The following is a 19,426-nucleotide window of genomic DNA, read 5'->3' as shown; positions in this document are numbered from 1 at the left end:
ATCTCCATCTTCTCCATTCTCCCTCCTGGCTTCCTTTGGAAACTACCAAATCATCACTCCCACTGTTCACTAAGAGATGAGTACTTCTTGTAAAGCTCTGGTGTGCACGTGAGATGAGTGAGCTGTACAACAGAGATGACTGGCAACAAACAGACAGTTAGAGGGTTAGAAAGCTGGGCAGAGATGAGCCGAAAGAGGAGAGGAAGGCGAGAAGCCTGAATGGAAACAGGAGTGGGACCAGAAGTGGAGGTGAGCCAGGCTATGGAGAGGAGCAGGAAGACAGAAGCATCCGGAGCCTAACCCAGCACACCTCCCCTAGGGACAATCAAAGCCAGAGGATCTTCCAGGCTAGGGAAAATGCAAAACGGCACTTGTCCACATCCCTGGACCTGGAAGGAGAACCCTCTGGGCTTCCCAGGCCCTTACTTTTTGGGAGGGGCACACACACACAGAGGACAGGCCCTCAGGCCCCACTGACCAGCAATGGTGAGGTAGGCAGATGTGTTGGTGAGCTCCAGCCCCCGCTGCTGCAGAGAGGTTGTGTCCAGGAGCAGGCTTTCCCGCTCGGGGTCCAGGTCATCCCCCACCAGAGAAATTTCACAGCCATCCAGGTTGTGCACAATCTCATCCGACATGCGTGTGTCTGTCACTGGGTTGGGGAGAGTAGGGTCTGGGTCAGAGCCAAAGGACCCACAGAGGTTCTGAGACCCAACCATGCCCTCATCACCACTCTCCCTCCCTTTCCAGGGTCAGGGAAAGGGAAGTCAGCATCATTTTCAAGAATATCATTATGCAACAATTCATTTCCACCCATGTGTTTTCCACTTGCTCTCCTTCTTAAAGGTAAGTTGTTCAGTCAAACAAACACAGGATGGAGTCGCTTTCTGCTTCCAGCCCCAGGAGTTCTCCCACACTCTGGCTCCAGACACTGGCTGTTTCTCTGGATGGTGTTACTCCCCGGAGTCGTCCTTACCTGTGCCCTGCCAACTCTCATCCTTTTTGGCTTCCACCTGGTGAGAAATGGAGCAGGTGATTTGAAGATCAGGGAACAAAGGGACGCCCTCGGTTCCCTCAAAGTCCACAGCTGGGCGGGCAAAATGAGCAGTGCCACTCAGCAGGATCTGGGGGGCATCAGGCTGAAGGACCACCACATAGCCCTCCACTTCAGGGATGGAGACGCAGGACTCTTCGCTGAAGCACCTATGTGAGAAAGGCAGGAGAAGCAGCATGTGACCCCAACACTTCCTCCCCGAAAACCTACATTCTGTTTCACTCCCTGCCCCAGCTACCTCTACCATAGAGCATCTCATGTCACGGAGGGGCAGGGGAAGAAAGGGGGTCATGCCTCTGCATCCCAACCCCCACAGCAGTTGAAGGGGGACATATCCTTTCCTGCTAGGATGTCACCAAGGAAAATGTCGAGGACAGAAGGTCAGGTAATCCCAACCTGTGGGTGCCCTACCCTAGGATTATGGAGTACCTATAGATGCTATTTTAATGACAAACAAAGCAAATTGAACTGACAAACATGTATATATACACACACAGTTCTTTATCCAGGAGTTTAAAAATACATGGGCTCAGTATACTATCTGGCACACATGCACCCAAAATTATTCAACAATAAAAGTAGAATGTGGACATCTATCAAAGGATGTCCTCCTCTTTGGTTGTGTCTTTCATTCCCTTCAATATCGGGGAAACACACTTTGGTAGGTGAGATCATCTGACCATCTTGGACCTAGATCCACCGTCTCATGAAGCTTGAAGATCCAGTCACCAGGACAAGCTATCCCTAGAGGACTCCGTTGAGCCAGACCAACCAACAGCACAGCTGCTCAGGAGTGATGCTCCCAGGATCACATTTAGCCCCACCTTTACCAGTAATAACAACACCTCACAATCAATAGCCCTTGCCAGTTTATGAAGCATTTTTCCCACATTATTTCTTTCTTTCTTTCTTTCTTTTTCTTTTTGATGGAGTTTCACTCTTGTTGCCCAGGCTAGGGTGCAACGGTGCAATCTTGGCTCACTGCAACCTCTGCCTCCTGGGTTCAAGCGATTCCTCTGTCTCAGCCTCCCGAGTAGCTGGGATCATAGGGCGCATGCCACCACATCCGGCTAATTTTTGTATTTTTAGTAGAGATGAGATTTCTTCATATTGGTCAGGCTGGTCTTGAACTCCTGACTTCAGGCGATCTGACCGTCTCAGCCTCCCAAAGTGCTGGGATTACAGGCATGAGCCACTGCACCTGGCCCATATTATTTCATTATATTATAACCTCATTTCTATGCTGTAAAATGCCTAAAGCTCAGGCTGGGCATGATGGCTCATGCCTGTAAATCCTGGCACTTTGGTAGGCTGAGGCAGGAGGATCCCTTGAGCTTAGGAGTTCGAGATCAGCCCGGGCAAATAGTGAAACCCTGTCTCTACAAAAAATACAAAAATTATCCAGGTGTGGTGGTAGATGCTTGTAGTCCCAGCTACTCAGGAGGCTGAGGTGGAAGGAACACTTGAGCCCAGGAGGCAGAGGTTGCAGTGAGCCAATGAGATCATGCCACTGCACTCCAGCCTGGGCGACAGAGTGACCTATCTCAAAAAAAAAAAAAAAGAAAAGAAAAGAAAGAAAAAGAAAAAGAAACAATCAAGGCTTAAGCCAGAGTCAAGGCTTAAACAATTCTTCTCCTTCCAGGTCCACTGATTTTTTTTTTTTTTTTTTTTTTTTTTTTTTTTTTGGCAGAGTCTCTCTCTGTTGCCCAGGCTGCAGTGCAGTAGTGCCATCTCAGCTCACTGCAACCTCTGCCTCCCGGGTTCAAGCAATCTCGTGCCTCAGCCTCCTGAGTAGCTGGGACCACAGGTATGCGCCACCGCACATGGCCCAAGTCCACTGATCTTTCCACTAAACCACAGGCATCATTTGGGGCCTGGGTTTGCACCAGAGAAACGTATCTGTAAAGAAGTTTCCCCACTTGAACAAGCAGACTTCACAGTGGAGTTAGTGATCCAGGAGCAGGGACTCTGGTCCACATGCTGGTGATAATGGAAATGATTTTGCAGAGAGGACTGTAATTATTAGTATTACTAAGCATGCCCAGCTTGAATGCTGGCACAAAAAGGGAGAAGGCATCACTTCAGCAGGCATGATGAGCTCAGAGCCCCTGAAGTTGCCAATGCCCAGGACGTGCTGAGTTCCTGTGCCATACGGAGCAGGGCCTATTACAGTCTGCCATCCAGATAGGCCTGGGGCAAAGCCCCTTGGGAAACAATCCCAGATGACCCTGAAGGCACAGGCTCCAACAGACATCCTCCCTGCAATGAGCAATGCTGTGCTGTGCTGTGCTGCTGGTCTGGGAATCCCAAGGGGAATAGGAGGCCTGACCCAAAGGTACCGTTGGTCTGGTAGAGAGATTAGACGTGGCACACCAAAGTTAAAACAAAGGCAAATATGGTCATGGCCATATGAGTGGAACAAACAACCAGAAGAGTTCAGAGGAGGGAGAGGTTAGTTCTGGCTAGGATAAGAGGAAGTTGCTTGGAAAAGGAAGGTAGGAATGATCAGAGAAAGTAGCAACTGAGCTAGCCTTTGAAGGAGGCTAGTACTGACCCAGAGTGGATGGCGAGAAGCTTACTAAGGGGAGTAGGGGAACACCAGGAACCAGACGGCTGGCAGCTTTAAATGCCATGATAAGATCTGGGTTTTTTTTCTCTCTCTCTAATTTTTTAGAGACAGGGTCTCACTCTGTCGCCCAGGCTGGAATGCAGTGGTGCAATCATGACTCACTGCAGCCTCGAACTCCTGGGCTCAAGTGATTCTCCCACCTCAGCCTCCTGAGTAGCTGGGACTACAGACTCGCAGTCTGTTGGTTGTGCAGGCTGGTCTCGAACTTCTGGCCTCAAATGATCCTCCCGCCTTGGCCTCCCAAAGTGCTGGGATTACAGGTGTGAGCCACTGCACCCAGCACATTTGACATTTTTATGCAGTGGGCAAGAGGAAGCCACCGATATCTTTTTCATCAGGGAAGTGTGATGATGAAAACTCAACTTAAGATCACTCACCTAGCCTCAGAGTGGAAGATAAATAAAATTCAAAGACTAGAGATAGGTCAGCTAGTTAGGAGGCAATGGGCCAGATAAGAGGTAATAAGACCTGGGCTAGAACAGTAACAGTAGCAAAAGAAAGAGGAGACAGATTTCAGACACCCAGCACAGAGGCAGGGTCCAGGTGACCTGGCAACTGATGGGCAGTGGAGGATAAAGACAGGGAAGAATCAAAGATGACTCAGAGGTTTCAAGCTCTGGGTGACTGCAAGGACAGAGGCACCATTACAGAGAGAGTTCAGGGGGAGGGGCTGGTTTGGGATTGCAGTTGATTATTTCAGCATTAGCTCATTCGGTTGAGGTGCCGGCAGAACTTCTAGATAGAGGTTACAGGAAGCAGATGGAAAGTCAAGAGCTGTGGAAAGAGTGGAAAGAGGGCAAAACTAGAGAAAAAGATGTGGTATCTATCTGTTCAGGGGTCAATGCCACAAGTAGATGGGCTTTCCAAGAAAAATACTAAAAAAACCAAACAAAGAAACAAAAAAAACTTAAGGAAAACCTGCATTTAGGCATTGACCAAATAGTTGCATAAATCTGGCTTTAAATAGACAGAGGTCCAAGAACTGAAAACTGGAAGCTATGAAAGCCACAGGGACTGGGGCAACAAGGAAATGCATCAGGGAAAGGAAGGTGTTGCTAAGTACCTGTCTGTGTCTGTTACATACACACAAACACGTGTGCACGCGCGCACACACACACACACACATCCCTCTATATTTTCTCCCATGACCTCAGGGAAGTATTAGGATAGCACCAACCACGTAATAACCTTAGAAATGGAGAAACGAAAACTCTGTTTCTTAACCTCATAGAGAAAACATCAAGGCCCCTTTCCTCAAAGGCAGGTTCCAAGCCCTTGGATAAACCTCTATCCTGGGCATGAAAAAGATAGCAGGAATTCAGATGAGCCAGTCAGCAGAGAGAATGTCAACTCCTCCCCCTGCAGGAACTCCCCTTGCAGAACTCCACCCTAAGCCAAAAACCAGAGCCCTCCCTCCTGTCATGGCTCCTCAGCACTGGAGGGGACGAGGCAATGCCTTGGCTTCTGAGGGATTAAGCCTTTCATAACTGGATGACAGCCCTTTAACAACTGGAGCTCCGACTGGGACATGGTGGGGTGCATACTCAGCAATCAGCTGCACCCACGTTAACTCATCTGCCTGTGACCTTCAGCTCCACACCCTGAACCAGCAAATTCCCAAAAGCCACGGCCCGGGGCCTTCCACAGCTCTAACTGTGAGGCCTGATAATCACGCCCAGTCACCCGCTAGGGCTCAGAGCCCTCTCCCCTCTAAACCCACCCCTCCCAGGATAGGGGCAAATTTGAGATGTTTATCTTCATATAGCTCACGGAGAAACTGAGGCAGAATCGGGGAGAGGGGTAACAAGACTGGAACGCAGAAATCCTGACGCCTAAATCATGTAATTCACCCACTAGATGGCAGTATCTCCTAAAAACCGCCCATAAACCATAATACGGGGTGAAAATGCCTTTATGTAATAATAGCCAGCATTTAAGCGGCATCAGCTCTCTGCTAGGCATTTGATCCAGATTATATCGTGTAGTTATCATAACAATTCCACGAGTTAGACTCTATTGCCATCACTACTTTATAGCATTTGCCCAGTGCCAAAAAAGCTAGCAATAGACCCTATGCTCTTAACTATCATACTTTCATTGCCTCTCAATTGATCAGTATTTTTAAACATGTAATATATACTCAAACCTTGAAATAATCTACAATTTTTCTTTTAAAGACTCCAAAAGTCATTCAGTTAGAATTCAGAGGTCAGCAAACTTTTTTTAAAACTTTTTTTTTTTTTTTTTGAGACGGAGTCTCGCTTTGCAGCCCAGGCTGGAGTGCAGTGGTGCAATCTCGGCTCACTGCAACCTCCACCTCCCGGGTCCCAGTTCAAGCAATTCTCCTGTCTCAGCCTCCCAAGTAACTGGGATTACAGGCATGTGCCACCATGCCCAGCTAATTTTTGTATTTTTAGTAGAGACAGGGTTTCACCATGTTGGCCAGGCTGGTCTTGAACTCCTCGTGATCCATCTGCCTTGGCCTCCCAAAGTGCGGGGATTACAGGTGTGAGCCACCACGCCTGGCCAGCAAACTTTTTCTATGAAGGATTAGATAGTTCTGTTTGAGGGGGCCATATGATCTCTGTCCCAACTACCCACAGTTCTGCCATCACAGTGAAAGTAGCCATAGACATATGCAATGAATGGGCACTGCTGTACTGTGTTCCAGTAAAACTACAAAACAGGCGGCAGGCCAGATTTGGCCTAGGACTGCCAACCCCTAGACTTAGGCCATCGTATGTGACCTTGCAAGAGCTTGGTGAAGCAAGATTAAAACAAGTGAAACAGCCAGGACTCACCATTTGCCCGAGGTTATCCAAGCAATTCATATTGAGTCAGAATTAATGTCAGGTCTCCCCACTCCCAATCCTGTGTCCCACTTTACGTATCAGCACAGAGGTATAGAGAAGATCAAAGCCCGAAAACCCTAGATGTGTGACTTGGTAGAAAGAGTAACAAATTGATTGTTGAGAAACCTGAGTGTAGTCCAGACTCTTCTAGCAATATTGCTATGTGACCTTCAGTGGTCAATTGTCTCCATTTGAGGGCCCAATCTCCTCATCCATAAAACAAAAGAGGTATGCCTAGCTCTAGGTGACGCCTTAGGCCAAGGAGCTGTGACACCGTCTGGCTCTGCTCGGTGATTTGCCCCGCCCCACCCAACACTCACTTGACAGCAGTGGTGAGGCGCAGGGGCCTGACGCCGGGTGTGGCAAAGCGCAGAGTGTTCATGTAAGCCACATGCTGCAGGGCATGGTTGAAGGTCTCCACATCATCCCCCTCCAGGGTGAGCAGGGACTGTGAGGGGTTCACGTGGACCTGGGCCCCAGACACAGATACAGCTGAGAGCAGGGTCGGGAGGTGGGAGAGGAAGGGAGCAGAGGTAGAGGGGTAGGGCAAGGGGGTGAGGCAGGGGGCATGCTGGGAAGAACAGGGCTAGAGGATGGGGCAATACCTTCATGCCTTTGCCCAGGCTCTCGAAATCCCTATAGTCCAGCCCCTCCCGACATGCATAGAGGCACTCGATGACCTCGCGGCTCTCCAGGCGACCTGAGCGCACGCTGAAACCAGCCAGGTAGCCATGGAAGTAGCGCTGGATCGACAAAGGGTCTCCTAGGAACACAGGAGCAGGACGGGAGGTGAGAAGAGAGGAGGACGGAAAAGGACGAAGGCTGAGAGAAAGGGAAAGGAGAGAAAGAGCAGAAGAGTTGAGAAACAAAAAAAGGAGAAATGTGGAAACCAAAAAAAAAAAAAAAAAGGAAAAAAGAGAGATGAGAGGTGAGGGAGAAGTGAAGATAAGGGGGGAGGCTGGAGAGGGGAGAAAATGAGACAAAAGAGACAGAATAAAGCCAGGGGAGAAGAAGAAGGGTGAAAAGTAGAAGCAACAAAGATGAGAGGGAGCAAGAGAAGGAAACAGGACCAACAGGAGGAAAGAGTCAAAACAAGGAGGGAGGGGGAGGCGGCAGGAGAGAACGCCTTTCCAGTGATATGCAGGGCGACCAGGATGGATGTGAGCGAGCTTCACAGATGCCCAGACCTTCCCCTCCTGCGTGTCTGACTCCTGACTCCTGCCACCTCCCTTCTACCATGTGGAAAGCCACCAAGAGAGCCCCATTCTTCATTCCGTGGGCAGGACAGGATACCCAGAACCCAGCCGAGCTGCCTCTAGCCTTACCACTCCAGGAGCCCCTGCCCTGCTGTATTTCTTGGAGGCTCTGCCCCCTGGTGGCCTAGGAGGCTGTCACAGGCTGGATAGGATTTGGGGTGGAAAAGGGATCTCAGAACAGAAAGTGAGGATGAGAACTCTCTGGTCTCCAGTTCTTACACACAGAGTACCTTGGGTGGTGTCTGTACTGTTGTCTCCCTTTTCCTTCTCTTTGTTCTTCTCCTCTGGGGATTAAAAAAAAAAAAAAAAAAAAAAAAACAGTGGTGGTGAGCTAAGGAATGTGGAGAGATTGACAGAGAGGAATGAGATGTCTTCCTCTCATCCCCATGAGTGCTCTCATGTCCACATGAGACTCTGACCCTGCCCATGTATAACCTACAACCTCTCAGCTCAGCCCCAACCCTTCTTTTGTCATGTTCCAACCTCTCCAGCCTCTATTATAGACAAACCCCCAAATACAATATGCTGCTGAGGAAACACGTGGGCTCTGGTAAGACAGACAGGCACATGTGCACACGCACACTCCCAAGAGGAGAAAAGTTTTTTTAATGGCTTAAAAGTTGGAAGACTGAGGACACTCTAAGGGGTTACTCTCCTTGAGCAGGGGAATGGGCTATGGAAGTCATCATCACTTTGATGGAACAAAGTGGAAATTGGCTGGAGTTACAGAGAGAGAGTCTGGGGATGCCTGAGAAGTTAATTCCTCCAAGTCAGAGGTGATGACCCATTGGATTAGTGGGAGATATGGGAGGGAGGCTGTGGTCCCTTCCCATGGAGATCTTCAGAGTCACCCTGCACAGCTGCAGAGAGATGCAGGAGGTGGCCTCAGCCGCTGGGTCAGACTGCCCTTGCTCCTCACCAGCCTACCTCCCTTCCCAAATCCTAAACCACTGGAGTCTTCACTGAGAAGCTTACCAGTCCAGCAGGCCCCAATCATGAGAGCAGGCTCCCTTCGGGGTGGGTGGATGAGGCCATTGTCATGGATGAGGGCAGGGTCGAAGGAGATGCCATCGGTGTAGAGTGTGACTGTGGGGAACTCGAGGTTCAGAGCGTAGTGGTGCCACTCATCATCACAGACCTGGGAGAGTAGGGTAGGGGCAAGAGCCTCTCAGGTAATTCCTCTTCAGAGAGCTAACCCTAGGCACTGCCCCGTCTCCTGGGAGACAGGGGACAGTCCCTTTATTCCCAGTTCTACCAACAGGGCTTACTAGTGTTTTGCTGCCTATCCAGCTCAAGGAATAACATCCTTGTCCAAAATCTATCAGGCAACCAACCTAGTAGCAAAGATTCCACTCTTCAGGTAAATCATTAAAGCTATAAATATTCCTAAAAGGAGTAACACACTGTCATGAATAAATCCCCCCCCCCCGCAACTTATGTATTACATATGTGTGTAAGGCACTGGAAACTCTAGAGATGGGGTTTCCTTCTGTCCCCCAGGCTGGAGTGCAGTGGTGCAATCATAGCCCACTGAAGCCTCAAACTCCTGGGCTCAAGCAATCCTCCCACGTCAGCCTCTGGGGTAGCTGGGACTACAGGTATGTGCCACCATGTGCAGCTAATTTTTTTATTTTTTAGAGATGAGCTCTCACTGTGTTGCCTAGGCTGGTCTCGAACTCCTGGCCTCCAGTGATCCTCTCAGCCTCCCAAGTAGCTGGGATCACAGGTTATCTCTAGGATAGCTTCCAACCCAACATTAAGCGGTAAAATAGATATTTCTTCCCTTTGCAGTCTCTCCTAGGACCAGCCAAGATGGAATGGAGGATGGTCAGAGGAAAAAGGGGCAGAGAGTACTCTGCCTCATCCAGTTCCAAATGTTGGGGTCCCTCAAAGCTCAGACCTAGGCCCTCTTCTCTTTCCTCTCTACACTCTTTTCCTAGAAGTCACCTCATCTGTTGCCATGGGTTTGGGTACCATAGTTATACACTGATAACTCCAAAATCCACATCTCCAGCCCAGAACTCTCCTCTGAATGCCAGATTCTCCACTTGGATGCCCACAAGTATCTCACATTTAACATGTGTAAGATGCAAGTCCATGCCCTTTCCCAGCTCGCTCAGTTTCTCCCCAGGCAGTATAAACGCTCCGTCATCCATCTAGCTGCTCAAGTGGCTGACGTAGGAGACAACTTTGATCTTCCCTTTCCCTCAGCCTCCACATCCAGTCCATTAGCAGGTGCTGTTGATCCCAGGTCCAAACAGAGCTACAAGCTGCAGGTTTCTGTGCAGGTCTCTCCGTCTCCATTGCCACACATCAGTCATGTCTCCAACCCCTTTCACGAAGACTGTTACAACAGTCCTGTTTACTGTCACCATTAGATATCTTCAATACATCCATCCCACAGTTGCCAAGGGGATCTTGTTGAAATGTAAATCTGGCCAGGCGCGGTGGCTCACGCCTGGAATCCTAGCTCTTTAGGAGGCCGAGGTGGGCGGATCACGTCAAGAGATCAAGACGATCCTGGCCAACATGGTGAAACCCCAGCTCTACTAAAAATACAAAAATTAGCCGGGCGTGGTGGCACACGCCTGTAGTCCCAACTACTAGGGAAGCTGAGGCAGGAGAATCTCTTGAACTCGGGAGGCGGAGGTTGCAATGAGCCAAGATCGCACCACTGCACTCCAGCCTAGTGACAGAGTGAGACTTCATCTCAAAAAATATATATATATTATTATAATAATAATAATAATGTAAATCTGATCAGGTCATGCCTCTGCTTTAAAATCCTTCAAAACACACTTCCCATCTCTCATATGATAAAAATCTAGACTAACCCTGCTGAAAAAGTCCACTGTAAAACCTGATCACTGCCCATCTCTGCAACTTATCTCCAGTCTTGTTCACTGTACTCCAACCGCACCGGCCCTCTTTCCATGCTTGGAACATGCTGAGCTCTTTCTTGCCTCAGGGCCTTTGCATATGCTCTTCCCTCTTCCTGGAACCTTCCCACTCTCTTCCCACAGCCAGCTATTTCTCATCCTTTAGCACTAGGCTTAAATTTCCCCTCAGTCAGGTCCCCCAGGAACACCCAATCTAAGGCAAGTTCTCCTTTCCTTGCCTCCCCCCATGCTTTGCCCCAGTCCCTTGCCTGCTTCTTTCAGAGCATTTCTCACAATTTATCATTTTACATGTCTATTTACTTTTTACAACTTTATCTCCCCAACTAAAATGTAAGTTGAATGATGGCAAAGATTTTGTTTCATTCATTGTACTCCCAGAACCTAGCTGAATGACAGAGACTTAGTTGTATTTAATAGATACTGGTTGATTAAATGAGGGTGAATTGAAGAAAGATAGCAAAGGTAACATTACCAATATTTGCAATGTGTGTGAGGGGGGAATCAAGAAACAGCAAATGGCAGACTGTCTCTTTAAAAGAGTGCCACAGACAGCAAAACTTTTGTAGACAGCCTTCAATTATCTAGTTATAAATTATCTGGGCACTTCTCTTTCTCTCTTCTACTGCTTTTTTTTTTTTTTTTTTTTTTTTGCCATTTGCTTACTCAGCCACTCCACCAGGACTTGCAAGAGAAACAGAAGGAGGTGAAAACTCAGATTAGTCCTCACTGGTCCTTGTGGTCAGCCTGGAGAATAAATAATGAAGAGGCTGCAACTGTTGGCTCAAGAGAGGATTTTAAATATTTTATCCATTTTTATTTATCCCTCCATAATCAGGGCTGATCATAGTGAGAATTAACATATACAGAGGGAGTGCTTTTCAGTCTACAAGGGTCTATTACATCATTTAATCCTAACGACTCTGGGATATAGAATTCTTTTTATTCCTATTTAACAGGGTTGTTTTAACCCTGAAGTTTACACATATTAACCAAGATTTCATAGCCAGCAAATTCCCTTGGCAGGACTCAAACTCAATCTGTGTACCTCAGAATGACTTATTGTCTTGACTACAACAGGCTAACTGCCTGAGAGTCAGGGATGTATACTGTTAAAGTCCTAAATAAGAGAGAGGGAATAAAATAAGGAGGAAATAGATGGTTGGTTGACTTTGGTGTTAGTAGTCATTTGTTCCTTTTTTTTTTTTTTTTAATCCAGAAGTGCTTTCTGCAGGGGACAAGCTTTGGGAAAAGGGAACAAGAGGACCTGGGAGTAGAATGGTCAGGAGCTGAAAGTGGAGAAGCAAAGAGAGGACAAGGGGGAACCCAGAAAATGCTGACCCTGCCCAGAGAAGGTCCTTTCCTAAAAGTGAGTCACATCTACTCAGCCCTCCCAGGAGCCTGGCTCTGGCCTCACCTGCTCCAGCTTCCAGAGGAACTTGACTGGGCGGGCACTCTCAAGCAGGGGCCAGTAGAGGAAGGCAATCCTACAGCCATGGACAGTCAGCGAGTAGTGAGAGAAGCCGTCCTCTGAGGGCACAGGAAGGGGATGGGGTCAAGTGCAGAGGCTGAGGCCAGAACAAGTTCAAAGCAGCAGGAAGGAGAGGATGTTGGATTCTCTTAATCCTCTCTCATTCCCTTGTTCTCTAGCATTTTCTCTCTCTCTCTCTCTCTCTCTCTCTCTCTCTGTCTCACACACACACACACACACACACACACACACACACACATTCCAGTCCAAGTGATAACTTGGGCTTCTTAGGCACCCTGGCTGGCTGAGGAGGGAATGTCAGCTGGCCCACTCCATCACCAGCTCTTCGTCAGTCCTTTGGTTAATACATACATCATGGGTGACAACCCTTTTCAAAAGAGTTGTCAAGGTCAAGAGAAATGAGGTTGGAGAATTGGCTAGAAATGAAAGAGCAGGTCAAGACTGAGCCCTCTCCAGTGAAGTAGGCCCTGCAGTTGAGGGAAGAACAGGGCTCGGAGATGGGGCCAACCAGTCCCAGGATGGGATGATGAAAGAATGGGGCACACCATTACCCAGGCTTTCTCATTGCAATGGAGGGGCTTTAATGGGAGTGGAGATGGGGGGTGGGGGCAGCCTACCACATGGTGTGACACAGAGAAGTTGATTGGGCAACTGAAAACGAGAGTAGCAGCAAGGAATCCCATTGCACTCTGACAGCAGTACAATCCAACGTGTCATGTTGGGGATAAAGCACAGAATCAAGGCATATCACACCTGGCACTTGCACCTCACAAATGAAGAGAGGGGAAGTGACCTGTTCACAGTCACACACTGGGCAGTGACAGAGGCAGGACAAGAAGCCAGTTTCCCTCTGGCTAGTGCCTGGAGGGGAGGCTCACCATTCTGGACAGTGTTACATACGATGGTTTCCTCTTCCTTCTTGCCCTTGTTAGGAGTTACGCCATGCTTCATCCAGAAGGACAGGGTGAAGTGGTCACTGAGGCTGTCCTGGGGCCCAGAGCCCAGCCCACTGGGGCCACCCAGGGGCACCTGCACTGCCTGGGTGCCGTTGAACCAGTAGATCAGGCTGCTGTCCTGGCTGTAGTGCACCGAGAGTCCTGCTGTCCAGTTGGCATTGGGGCCAGGCATGGGCAACAGATCCACCTCCCCAGTGGCAGCACCTGTGGGAGCCCCAGGAGGCACAAGTGTCAGAGCCAAGAAGCAGTAGATGGTGAAATGGGCAGGAGGCAGGGAAAGAGGGACTGATGGGAAAAGATTTCCTACAGCATGTCTCGTCACCTCTTATGGCCTTTCAAAGACAAGAGAGGGATGAACTCGCTTCTAAGAGTATCTCTCCAGTTAACCCATTTTCCAACTCTTCATCTCTCCCTACCATTGTTCCATCATGCGTCTGGTGACTGTCTGGTGCAAAGACTATGCATCTTTGCCAAAGACATATGTACCTGCCTTTTGGGCCACAAAAGCTAACCATGTGTCACAACCTCTATGGATAAACACCTGTGGATGGCCAGAGGTGATGTAAAGCAGAGTCTTGGAAAAGTCTGGACAGAGGTTGGATGGGAAGGGATAGGCCTGAGGCAGTGTTGGGGGCACACCTACCGCAGAGTTTCCGCAGCGCCCGCTCTGAGTAGTTGTCACGGTCGCAGCCCTTGGCCACATGGCTGGTCTGCAGCTCTATGGTGGCCTGAATGTTCCAGAGTGGTTCATCACAGGTCTCCAGGCGGATACCAGGGAACAAAGCCAAGCTCCCAGCACCTGGTGCATATTCGATCCTTTTGTTCCAGCCTACATGGGTGAGACAGAGAGGGCGATGGGGAGAGAGAAGGATAAAGCAGCCTCCCAGCTCCATGCTCCTCTTGCCATGTCCATGGACAGTTTGGGGCTCCTGGCAGGATGGCCCGGCTAGAGTAGATAGCTGCAAGTCTGCCCCAATATCGTCCAAGCCTTAGCCTAGCCCCCATGATTGTCAGAAGGGACAGAAAGAGAGACCGAGAAAAAAGATGATTCACAAGATGGGGCACAGCACTGAGCTCTCACCTTGCCAGCTGGGTTTACAGGTGGGCTTCACCTGAATCTCCACCTCAGCATCATCTGCTGCCCGCTTCTTCCCACAGTCATAAGCCGTCACTGTAAACTTATAGAGCCTCTCACCACTGTACTGCAGCTTCTCTGTGTTCTCAATGTTCCCTGGGGTGGGGTCAGGAGGACAGAGCATTAGAGCATTGGAGAAAGCCCAGGGCAGTGAGGGGAGGATGCACGAGTTCATCGGGCAGCAGGCAGGTTAGGCAGAAGGACGCTGGGAAAAAGGCGTCTGGGAGGAGAAGGCTCCATTTGGGAAGAAGGGTGAGGTGAGGGTCTGAGGGGCAAAAGTGGAGAGTGCAACCCTGGGTTGTCCTGAGGGAGGTGGGTGCTCAAGGGGAACCGGGTGGCCAGGGAAGCCAGGGGTGGACTCACCGTCATTGTCAATGAGGAAAGGGGTGTTGGGTGTGAGAATCTCATAGTAGCAGATCTGGCTGTACTGGGGGGAACAATCACCGTCAATGGCTTCCACCCGCAGGATGCGATCGTACAGCTTCCCCTCTGTTACAGCCGCACGGTACAGCCGTTCCACAAACACTGGGGCAAACTCGTTCACATCGTTGACCCGCACATGCACAGTGGCCCTGCACATACCAGAGAGAAGGAGGGATGAAGACACGTCAGCCAGCCTCGATATTATACATTGAGATACAGCCTTGATACAGCACACTGAGGTACAGCCTCGATATGGTACATCAAGATACAGCCTTGATACGGCACACGGAGGGACAGATTCGATACCATACACCGAGATACAGCCTCAATACCGTACACCAACAAACAGCCTCAATATGGGCACAACGAGATACAGTCTCATACTATACACCAAGGTACAGCCTCGACACGGTACACCCATATGCCAGAAAGGAGCAAGCAGCAATCCCGACGGGGAACCAGAGCAGGAGGGAGCCTGCCCATCTATCCCTGAGACTGAGGCAGTCAGCATGCTCCTCCCCACCCCACAGGGCACCAAGCTGCATCAAAGTCATGCCAGGGAGAGGACAACACCAGAGGGAGGGCCCAAAGAAAGGGGGACTGATGTAGGGGAAGAGGAACAAGCCCCAGGGGTGCTCAGGAGCTGATTTTGATGACTTCTGTGCAAAATGCTGTGGGTCAGGGTGCCAAGAGGAGGGGTAAGGCATAAAATCCAGCAGGGCCTTCCTTCACAACAGTCAGATCCGGGGGGATAACCAAGGAAGATGCAGAGTAAAAGCCAAATTAAAACCAGCCATAAGAAGGGAAATGGCATTTGTACAAAGGTCACAAGTCATCTGACATGTCTGCACAGTACGTGTGGGCAGTGCTGCCTCCTGCGCATGTGGCCCCTCCCTAGTCATGCACCGGGGCAAGCAGAGCTGGGTCAAGGCCCTTCATGCTGAGCCCTGCCCCCGGCCAAGACCCAGGCTCCCAGGCCCCAGAGGCAAGGGTCCTATCTTCAAATGGGAAACTGAGTCACAAAGAGCATTTTATCTCTAGTGCCTCTTAGTGGCTCAAGAATCCTGACTGAAGATCTTTCTCTTATTCTCAAATAAGAAGTTAGCTGGCAACAGGCATAGGTGTCCCAGACCCGAGCCTCTTTCTTGCTACAACCATCGCCTGCCCACCCTCACCTAGAGCTATATGTGTATGATAGGGATCGTGTGTGTGGTATACACTGCAAATAGACTGAAGGGGGCAGTTGAAAGGAATCTGGATGCATGCTGAGTGTGTTCATCCTCTTCCTTCTTGCTCTCCTCCTCATCATTACGCCCATGTACTGAGCCCTTCACCGTGTATCAGGCACTGTGGTGCATGCTTTCAACACAAACCATCTCCTTGAATCTTCACAGCAACCTTATGAAGTAGGTGTCATCACATTCTCCATTTTACAGATAAGGAAAAGCAAGTCCAGGAAGGCTAGGCTGCCCAAGGTCATGAGAGGCAAAGCCAAGATTAGATCCACTGAACTCTACTATATGTTTCTGTCACCTTGCCTGAAGGTCCCTAAATCCTAGGAACAGCAGTGGGTGGGGGTGGATATTCGATGACTGCACGGACAGAGGATGGTGGGCTTGGGAGCAGGGAGGAGGACCCTGCAACACGTGGGGCAGGAGACAAGGACTTCCTCACTTGTGGGACTTCTTGGTGTTGGCCCCGTCGGGGCCCTCGCCACAGTCATAGGCCTGGATGGTGAAGGTGTGTTCCTTCTGGGCCTCGCAGTCCATAGGCTCCTTGGCCCGGATCAGCCCCTCTCCTGTCGCCTTGTCAAGGATCACAGCCTCAAAGGGCACCCCGGACCCATGGAGCCGGAAGCCGCAGATCTCACCTGGCAAAGGGGAGAAGGGGAGGAGTGAGGCTGCTGTGTCTCCTTCCCCACCCTCAGCCTCCCGACCTGGGGTCCAGCTCCACCTCTCCTCCCAAAGCCCTGTCCCTTCTCCTGTAGGCATAAAAGCATTAATGATCAAACACACAACTCCAAGCCCAGCTTCCCTGAGCAGCAACCTCCCAGAGCCCCCAGACCTGAGATCTGACAAAAATCATGATGTGTTTAACCCTTGCCTGGCCGTGTCCCTTTCTGGCATCCTTGACTCAATCTCCATTCTTCAGTGGAGACCATTCCCCTCCTTGAGCCCACTTTTATTTTCCCAAGGCCTCTTCCCTTACTTTCTCATCAAGGGACTTTCCCTCCCTCCCTTGCTCTTGGCCCTCCCACCCACTTTTCTCTGTCCTACCCTGCCTTGCCATCCCCCAATCCCAATTACCTGCATAGCGCAGTGGGGCATCCTTGTCTAAAGCAAAGAGTGGTGGATTCAGGAGGACTGTGTTGTCGTTCTCCATGACGATACCCTGGTACTCTGCCTCAATCCATGGCTTGTGCTTGTTGGCTGGCCCCACCCCAAGGAGAGGAGAGGAAGCACCTGTGAGCAGGGCCTCTACTCCCACAACCCTTGTTGACCCAGACAACTCACACCCCAGCACCATCACCCTTTCCATCCCCTATAGGAGCACCTTACAGGAGGCGGGTGGTTGAGGACAAGAAATCAGCTACTAAAGGAGTCAGAGGGTCTGAGGGAGGTCATAGCCTTCTCCTATAGCAGGGTAGACAGTTCCCATGGAAACAACCTGCCCTGGGGGTGAAGAGGAGGGGATCACTATCTCCGTGGGAACCATGGTCAGAAAGTGGAGAATGTTCTTTAGGGATTTCACGTGCTAGAGAATGGAGACTGGGAACTTCAGGAAGCAGTGGTGGGCCGTGAGAAGGCCCTGGGAAAGGGAAGGGATAGATTAAGGGCAGAATTGAAACTAGAAAAAGATCTAGAAGTTTCCTGAGATCCTGATTGCTTATCCTCCTCCCAACTCATTTCAGTCCTGATCCCTTCACTCTGCACTTCTCCCAGCCAAGCCCCAACTTGAGGCCATTCTCCCAGAACACAGGATGGGGAGAAAGGAGAGAAGTGAAAGGGAGAAAGGACAGAGGGAGGGGGCAGAGAGGGGCAGGAATTGAGCAAAGGAATCAATGCTGAGCAACTGGACCCAGCTGAGCCGTCATCCTAAGGGATTATCGGGCTGGCCTAGAAACATGACAAATCCGGTCCCTGCTTCCCACCCCCACACCCAAGAGAACACATTCGAAACCAGCACATTTCTATGTCCTCCACAAGACCATCAAACCACATTCCCTGAAACCCACTTTTTATACAGAACTCAATCCCAGTTCTTATCTACCCTACCCCTCTTCCCTTCAACCACCAGCCAATTCAGAATGGATGTGGGACTCATCAGACTCCAAATCTCCCCATCTTCTACCAGATTGAGCCTGGTGAGGGGCTGTGGGGAAGCATATTTCCTCCCCTTCCACATCACCCCCCGACCCCAGCCTCCACGCTTGCTCTATCTAATCCCATCATCATGCCAACACCCAGGCTCCCAAAGCACACTCATGAGGCAGAGGGAAACTGAGTCACCAAAAGGAACCTCATCCCCAGTATCTCACGGTGAGCAAGAAACCCTGATCTCCATTCTCTCCTCCAACCACACACCAGCAAGCCTTTGGCATGGGAAGGCTTTCTTACTGATGACCACCATAACCCCTTCCTGAATGCTGAGGAGAAAGCCACAAGATGGTGCACAGGAGGCGGTACAGGAAGTGGCAGGAGGCTAGGAGGCGAGGCTGAGGTCAGAGATGCAGAGGAAGAGAGCGCGATGGAAGGGCAGAGCTGGGCGCCTTCTGCACAGCTCCCCCTCCCACCCTGCTTGTCTTCCCAGGTCTCTGAGCCTCTGTCTCCTCTCCTCCTGGCCCCCTGTGGTCTCTGCGTTTGCTCCCTTTCACTCCTAGGCTCCCGGGCTCCTCCGTGACTCACTCTTTTCCTGATTTTCCTCATTCCTCCCTCTTTTTTCTGCCTCCACCTTTACCCTTTTCCATTCCCTCCTTACCCCCTCCCACGCCTCATCTCTGGTCTTCTCCTTCTCAGCTTTCCCTCTCACTACTCATTCAGCGCCCCCCACACGCCCACTTCTGCCCTTTCCTGCCGGTCTCCATCCGTTTCCACCCACCCGAGCCCTCTGCCCGCAAGCCCTCGCTCCCGTCCTCCCTCTCCGTCTGTCCGATGGCCCCGCCCAGCTGAATGTATCCGCTGTCTGCCAGAGAGGGCAGCGCTGGTAACTCACAGCCCAGCTGATGCAGGCATAAGGGTATGAATGCAGAGGCACACGCAAAAACATACGTGCTCCGAATTGCTGAACTGCAGCAAATACTTTCTCCCCAGGATGGGATGGAGGCGAAGCAGATGGATCTGCCACACACCCTTAGCATGCGCCAGCGAAAGGGAGAGCCGCGGGGAGAGGCATATCACCCGCTCGGGGGCAGTCCTTCCCAGACCGGAGGTAGCCACCAGCGTGTAAAAATTGGGAGAAGGGGAGAATAGAGACCCCAGGACGGGAATAGAGACCAAATGGGAGCAAGATGACCAGCAAGAGAAACGCATGGGTAGACATGGACCAGAAAGGAAGATGTAGCTGGGGGAAGAGAAAGAGAGGAGACCGAGCAGGTCTGAGAACATGGATGGGAAGGCGGGTGATCAGAAGAGAGCCAGACACCTGTCAGGTGCCAGGGAGCCTCGACACCTCCTTCCCACCCCTACCCCGCACGGCGCTGCCCGACGCCCCTCTTTCAGGACCCCCACCCCCACCT

General features: G+C 50.6%; 1 protein-coding gene across 3 annotated transcripts in view; it reads right to left on the bottom strand.

Annotated features, from left to right (window-relative positions):
• CLSTN3 (calsyntenin 3) overlaps positions 1-19,426 on the bottom strand; it is a 29,715-nt gene that overhangs the window by 8,761 nt on the left and 1,528 nt on the right. For 2 of the 3 annotated variants that reach the window (NM_001133955.1, XM_024256319.2), the window contains 13 exon segments: positions 479-649; positions 974-1,200; positions 6,853-7,001; positions 7,138-7,295; positions 8,019-8,072; positions 8,764-8,926; positions 12,103-12,215; positions 13,056-13,337; positions 13,777-13,962; positions 14,215-14,364; positions 14,632-14,840; positions 16,366-16,561; positions 16,998-17,120. In NM_001133955.1, the coding sequence (NP_001127427.1) occupies positions 479-649; positions 974-1,200; positions 6,853-7,001; positions 7,138-7,295; positions 8,019-8,072; positions 8,764-8,926; positions 12,103-12,215; positions 13,056-13,337; positions 13,777-13,962; positions 14,215-14,364; positions 14,632-14,840; positions 16,366-16,561; positions 16,998-17,120 (2,181 nt within the window). 3 annotated transcript variants of the gene reach the window in all.

This window comes from Pongo abelii, chromosome 10 (genome assembly GCF_028885655.2).
Source record: "Pongo abelii isolate AG06213 chromosome 10, NHGRI_mPonAbe1-v2.0_pri, whole genome shotgun sequence".
Classification (NCBI taxonomy): Eukaryota; Metazoa; Chordata; class Mammalia; order Primates; family Hominidae; genus Pongo; species Pongo abelii.
This window is presented reverse-complemented; position numbering and strand designations above follow the sequence as displayed.